This window comes from Cibotium barometz, chromosome 13 (genome assembly GCF_041138505.1).
Source record: "Cibotium barometz isolate CiBa-2024 chromosome 13, ASM4113850v1, whole genome shotgun sequence".
NCBI classification, from domain to species: domain Eukaryota; kingdom Viridiplantae; phylum Streptophyta; class Polypodiopsida; order Cyatheales; family Cibotiaceae; genus Cibotium; species Cibotium barometz.
Window position 1 is genome coordinate 34,226,802 of NC_141058.1, and position 7,313 is coordinate 34,234,114.

At 42.3% G+C, this 7,313-nt stretch overlaps 1 protein-coding gene across 1 annotated transcript; it reads left to right on the forward strand.

Annotated features, from left to right (window-relative positions):
- Nucleotides 1–3,396: 3,396 nt before the first annotated feature.
- Nucleotides 3,397–6,849, forward strand: LOC147632629 (pentatricopeptide repeat-containing protein At5g39350-like). Its single transcript, XM_086807428.1, has one exon. The coding sequence runs from the start codon at nt 3,604–3,606 to the stop codon at nt 6,577–6,579; it is 2,976 nt and encodes a 991-aa protein (XP_086663554.1). The 5' UTR covers nt 3,397–3,603; the 3' UTR covers nt 6,580–6,849.
- The last annotated feature ends 464 nt before the right edge of the window (nt 6,850–7,313 follow it).

Below are 7,313 nucleotides of genomic sequence, written 5' to 3' on the forward strand. Positions count from 1 at the left end.
TGTTTGTATGAGTCAAAGGAATGATCCATAACCTGTTGAATGATGTTAGAGTCAAAGTAGCATGTTAAAGTAACTTCCTAGTGACCTTCTGCATGGAGAAAAGCCCGTGCTCATGTGGTCACCCCGCCCTCATGCTTCCTTTTTACCTTCTCCCTCAAAAGCCATGTTTGGGTTCACTCAAAAGCTATGTTTGAATTCATTGATACTAACAAGCCCAGCACATAAGGGTTTCTTTCAATGAGCCCATCACCCACCTAGAATTGCATCATCTGGCCTCCCCTAAGCATGCCCACAGGCACATGCATGATATAACTTCGAGGTGGGTCAAAGCCTCGGTAATATCGCTAAAAATGGCCAATGTCCCTACAGGACCACTGCCAATGTTGAGTGCCACTATAACTGCCACATGTAGAATTATGGTTGCAACCACCAAAAGGGTGACATGTCTCCAACATCAACATTGTCACTGTCACATCACAACCATACCAACCATATAGACATATCTTAACCACTTCGAAGGTTAACATGGCACCCATCCAACCTACTATAAGGTGCTTTGCCATCTGAAACGGTCACTTATCTTTTGTAAGACATCACTGGAACTTATAAAGCCGCCTTACCTCCTTAAGCTAAATGTGAAATAAAGAAAGTATAAGGACTTCACATACATACTTGCTTAACACTAGAAATGGAGGTCAACGGATCATTTTTAAGTTTGGCCGGGCTAGTGTGAAAACTACTTGTATATAAGTCATTTGTGACACTAAGCAATACATAATCATTCCCTTGTAATAGAATACTTATGAGCTCCCCTTATTCCCTAATCTTTCTTGCTTGTGCTCTATTTAATCTTGCATGCTTGGTGGTGGGTTTGTTTATAGGTATGCCTCTCGCATTAGCTTCTTCTCCTTCCCCCATTTTTTCTGTGAGAAAGAACCACTATAAAGATAAATCTCTATTTTCCTCTATCTAGGCAAAGAGAGTATCTTATTTCAGCCCCTTGCTCAAGGAGCAGTCTAGTGTGACAATGGAGTGAAACAAGCTAGCACACCCATATCGGGGAGTTGCATTGTAACTCTAAATAAATACCCGTTTGAATTATTTTCCTCTATTCAATTTATTTGTTATTGTGAGAATATGACTTAATTTTGTACTTGGAGAAAGATTCCTATTTCAAAACCCCTCCAACCCTAACTCCTAATGATGATAAAGAGGAGGAGAATGCTTATCCCTATACATATATGCTTAATAGGCCTCTAAGCTTATCCCATCTTATGAGCAAGAGGAACTACTAACTTAGAATCTTCTTCTCAACATTATCATTTTCCCACTTACACACCAGCCCCCGAGTTGCCATCGACCCCGAAGCCAACAATTGTAAGCTACACAAAGGTAAACCCCACAACCAATGCAAGTCATTGTTGATTATTCTAATGAAGATGCCTTGGTATAGCTTTCTATCATAGAGTATAAAGACCTAGTAAGAGTGGGCAATCCAATGCTCAGGACAAGGTTGTTTTTAAAGGTCCTTATGTAGGTCACAACATTTAATCTAACAACGTGGCTATTTCCATAAGCCTATATATAGTACCACTCCCGCTCCCTGCAACCTACAGTATGTGCCATATCCGATCACAGCACCCTTACCGTCCCCAAGTATGGCAACATATACATGTGATCTATGCTGACATAATGGGTGGACCCACTTTACATGCCAATCAAGTGGTGGTTCAACCTAGCGGCCACATTTGTAGAAGGAAGGCTTTCCATGCACATTTTAACTTTCCCATCTTTGACCTAACAAGGTTTGAGCATAGAGAAAATGGCTCTTATTGTGGATTCAAGCATGGAGGAGGATCCCTAACCCAGGAATAGTCATTGCTTGTCGTTTCATGAAACACATCGTCGACTTATTGGATCGAAAACAGGAAGTGATAGAGAACTATAGATTCAAGGTTGGTGACAGGGCCTTTCGGCCTTAACATGTTTCGAGGATGGAACATGCATCGGGTGGGAGGGATGTTAACCCCATTTTGGGCTTAACAAGGTGCTCCTCATTATAAATGGGAGTAGCCAAATAATTGTTATATATATGACACTCTAAAATTTGTATATATTATGAGAAAAGCTAGCAAATGATCGAGCTTAATAGATTAGGTTTAAGTTTTGAGAAAAGCCAAAAAATGACCAAGCTTAATAGATTAGGTTTAAGTTTTGGGCACCCAAGTGTGAATAAGGGCCAATTGTATATAAGCAATTTCTCATAATGATAAAACACAATCCCCCTTTGAGTCTTGCCTATCTACTTGCTCTTATCTTGAGAGAGAGAGAGAGAGAGAGAGAGAGAGAGAGAGAGTGTTGAGAGTTGAGAGTTGAGAGCAGAGTGCTTAAATCTTACTACATGTGCCTCCTATTCATTGGGTGAGAGTGAGTGAGAGAGGTGAGTCCTTGGAGGGAGGTGAAGCATCTTCTTGCTTATTTAGGCATTGGCAACTACCTTTAGTGCATGTGTACCCTTCGATACAAATTGCGTACAAGTTATGTCTCTGTGGTTTTTGAACACACCATTGAAGCTTCTATCGATTGGAGCACACACGTGGGAAGCATTTGCCATTAATGGTAATCATCATTTTGCAACAATGTTCACTTCATCGTCTCTTTTATTTGCAAGTTGCACATAGGCTTGTCCTTTTGCGTCTATGACAACTAGCAATGCTATAAGAAAGTATCTTTTCTCATGGCTAGCTACTAGTCTAGAGTAGTGTAGGCACACATGAATAAAGTTAAAACTCATAAAATAGTCTAGAGTAGTGTAGGCACACATGAATAAAGTTAGAACTCATAAAAAAGTATATCACCACTAATCTATGTGAGATTTTGTTGAGACTACCATATTACTTGCAAATCTCTGAAAATTTGTTTATTCTAGCAAACTTCCTTGTAGTAATAACTTTCTTTTTGGCTAATAGGGAAAAAAATTGGATGCTTGAATGTAATATTAGCTTCACCCATGGAGGGAAAATAGTGTGCTAGGGTGGCGGTTTTTTGCAAGGTAAACATTGAAGCTAAGTTAACCCAAATAGAGGTGCATATATAAACAATGCAAAAGACCAGTGCACTAGCATAAGAGGTTTTCATGTAACAATAGCATGAAAGGAACATCAAGTCTTGTGAAAACATTTCATAGAAACTGCTAGACAAACACTAAGTGTCCTGTCTTTAGTGATTGAGTGATACCAACTCTCAAAGTTGAAAACCCCAAGGAAAAATTGACAAACACACATATGGGAGGAGAGAAAGAAAGAAAGAGGGAGAGAGGGAAGGGATTCATAACATGACAAGTGATACCAACTAAAAACCCTAAGGACAAAATGAGACTCACATATGGAAGAGAGAGAGAAAGAGAGAGGGAGAGAGGGAGAGGGGAAGGGGTTCAACACATAAGAGGAAGCCTCCATAGCTACATCAATGGACATCAATGGTGTGGGCTCACCAATAGGAGAAGAATTCTTTTTATAAAGCCTTACCCCTACATGTTGGCCATGTTAAACATAGCGGTTAACATAGTCCCTTAGGTGAGCTTGAATAACCAGGTGCAGGTTGATGTTCTTTGGAGATGGAACCATAGCATTTTGCAGAACGCAGGGACGACAGCTTTTTCTGAGAAGGGCGAGTGGCAGCAATAGTGTCTGTGCAGCTTTTGCTTCTCGATCTTGCAGCAGGCTTGCACAAGAAGAAGAAGTGCCCACCATTAGTAGCTGCACAGATAGTCATGCTCAACAATTGGCCCTTCTACTTAGCAAGTGTGGCACTGATAAGACTCTGCCTGATGGCAGGCTTCTCCACATCCACCTTATTAAAGAAAACCTTGATGGCCATGGCATGTACGGCAATCGCCTCGTACGGATGTACGGCAAGTGTGGTGCCCACAATGACGCCCGGGTGCTTTTCGACAGAATGCAGCAGAGAGATTCTCACTCATGGCGTTTCATGATGGGGGCATATGCGACTTGTGGTACTGTCAATGATGCTCTGCAACTTTTCCAGCAAATGATGATGGAAGGTTTTTTGCCCATGAAAGTAACCATGATCGGCATCCTCTCTGCATGTGTTGGCGTGACCGGCCTTGTCGAAGGCAGGAGAATTCATGCCTGCATCATGGGTAGCGAGTTTGAATCAGATGTTGAAGTGGGAAACACCATCATCAACATGTATAGCAAATGCCACAGCCTACCCGATGCACTCGGTTTTTTTAGTGATATGCCATTGCATAATGTAATCTCATTTAATACTATGATCGCGGCATTTGTTCAACATGAGGAGAGCCAGGAGGCTCTTGAGCTGTTTCAACAAATGAAGTTGCAGGCTATTCCACCAAACGATGTTACCTTCATTAGCATAGTATCAGCATGTGCCGCCCTTGCAAGATTCTCACAAGGTAAGGAGATGCATGCCTGTGTTCTATACAGTGAGTTTGCATTTGAAGTAGTTTTGGGAAATGCTCTTCTCAATATGTATGGGAAGTGTGGAAGCCTTGAGGAAGCCAACAACTTGTTTTGGAAAATGCCTAGCCGGGAAGTGGTTACATGGAATTGTATGATAACCTCATATATACAGTGTGAGCAAGATGAGGAAGCCCTTCAACTTTTCCATCATATGAAAATTATAGGTCCTTGGCCAAACAATGTCACCTTTGCCAACATTCTCTCTGCATGTGGCAGACAGAAAGCCCTTGCTGAGGGGAGGCGGCTGCACTTGTGTGTCGTGGGGACCAAGTCTGAGTCAGATGTGGTTCTTGGGACTGCCCTTGTCAACATGTATAGCAAATGCGGTAGTTTGGAGGATGCATGCAGGGTTTTTGAAAAAATGTCCAGTTGGGATGTGATTTTATGGAATGCTATGATCGAAATGTATGTGAAGTGTGGTAAAACCAGAGAGGCTATCAAACTCTTCAAAGAGATGCAATCAAAAGGTCTGATCCCCACCAAGGTCACCTTTATCAACCTTCACGATGCCTTTGCAGACCTAGCTGAAGGTAAGCAGATGCATGCAATCATCTCACGTTATGGTTTTGAGACGGACCTTGTAGTGGGAACTGGCCTTATGAACATGTACAATAGATGTTGTAGCTTGGATGATGTCCGCATTGTGTTTGACAAAATGCCAGAACGTGATTTGGTTTCATGGAATGCTTTACTTGCAGCTAATGCCCGGCATGGTTCGAGCAAAGAGACATTATTTAGCTTTCAAACAATGTTATTGGAAGGGATAGTTCCAGACAAGATCTCCTTTATTAGCCTTTGTGATGCATGTGGCAGCCATGCTGTTCTCAAAGAAGGCATGTGGATGCATGCACTTATTGTGGGTAGTAGGCTAGAGACAGATGTCCATGTTAGAAATAGTGTCATTAACATGTATGGCAAGTGTGGGAACCTCAAGCATGCACAGAAAGTTTTTGAAGATATTAATGAACGGGATGAGACTTCTTGGAATGCCATGATTGCTGCTTATGCCCAAGCAGGCCAGAGCATGGATGCCTTCCAAGTTTTTCGGCAAATGCAGGTTGAGGGCCATATGCCAGGCAGATTCACCTTTGTTAACCTTTTATCAGGGTCTGCCAATGCAGAGGCTTTAATGGAAGGAAAGCGAGTGCATGCCACCATGGTGGGAGGCGATTTTGAGGTGGATGTTGTTGTGGCAAACACACTAATAAATATGTATGGCAAATTTGGCAAGTTGGAGGATGCAAGGATGCTTTTTGATGTGATTATTAAGCAGGATATAGTCACGTGGAATGGAATGCTTGCTGCCTATGCTCAACGGGAGAAAGGCCTAGAGGCCGTTGTTCTGTTTCAAAAAATGCTACTAGAGTGTGTAATACCAGACAGGGTCACGTTTATCAGTGTGGTATCTGCATGTGCAAGCCAAGTGGCCCTAGCGGAAGGAAAGCAGATGCATGCCCGTGTCTTGGGAAATGAATTTAGAGGGGATGTCAACCTTGGGAATGCCCTCATCAACATGTATGGGAAGTGTGGGAGTGTGGAGGATGCATTGGCAGTCTTTGAGAAAATGAGTGAGTGTGATGTGGTGTCGTGGAACGCTATTATTACTGCTTATGCTTTCCACGGCCATGGTCAGGAGGCCCTTCAGCTCTATCATAAAATGCAGCAGGAAGGAGTGGTGCCAAATAAAGTTACATACCTGATCATCCTTTCTGCTTGTAGCCATGCTGGGCTCCTGGAGGAGGGACTTGACTGCGTTGTTTCGATGATTCAAGATCATGGTATTAGACCTATTGAGGAGCATTATAACTGCATTATTGACCTTCTCGGTCGAGCAGGACTTTTGGATGAGGGGGAGGGGATTATCAATAGTTTACTATCTCAGCCCACTGCCTTAGCATGGACAACCTTGCTTGGTTTTTGTAGGATGCATTGTGATGCAGAACGAGGAGAGCGTGTTGCAAGACGTGCTCTTCATTTGGAACCAAAGAACGGTGCTCTGTATGTGTTGCTATCAAACATCTATGCATCAAGTAGGGAGCAGAACATGCATCAAAGCACTCAAGGACAGATTTAAAGATGACACTCGAACCACACAGCCAAATGACGGGAAGCAGGTCATTCGTCAGCCTGAGTGGTATTGACATGGAGCTTCTTGACCCATCTTGAAAGGAGCTGCATGTGTTCCTTGATGGCTTTAAGAGAGCTACACATTACCACTCATTTGAAGGAAATCTTGAACCTCTTGTGAGCAGGCTGAGATATTGCAGCCTATCTGGTCACTTACCACAAAATGTGTTCTCTCAACACCCAAGGGTTGCATACATAGGGTCATTCTCTTGTTGCATATGATTTTCTCTCTCTCTCTCTCTCTCATGCAGCAGCTCACAGCATAGCAGATCAGCCCCGAGTCAACGTGAGCTTCTCAACTGCAAACAAGGTTAGCCCTCATCTTTAGGAGCCCATTCACCAGAAGTTATATGGAGCAAATAACATTGCTCAACGGACGGGTGCGTGAACTTGAGGATCACCTCGCAACAATGGAGAAAATTCAAGACCAGAAATCAAAACATAAGAAAAAATCATCACCAGAGTAAAGGAAGAGATGAAGGGAGACCAATACATATATACATATACATATACATATGCATATACGTACACACACACACACACATTTATATTTAAATGCATATCAACATGTATATATACATATATACATACATATACATATATATACATGCGTATACATACATATGCACACGCACGCGCACACATATATCATGGGGATGAGTATTTTTTTGACTAAAAACT

Excerpts from the sequence above, each read along its gene's own strand:
- LOC147632629 (XM_086807428.1), top strand. The coding sequence starts at position 3,604 with ATGTTCTTTGGAGATGGAACCATAGCATTTTGCAGAACGCAGGGACGA.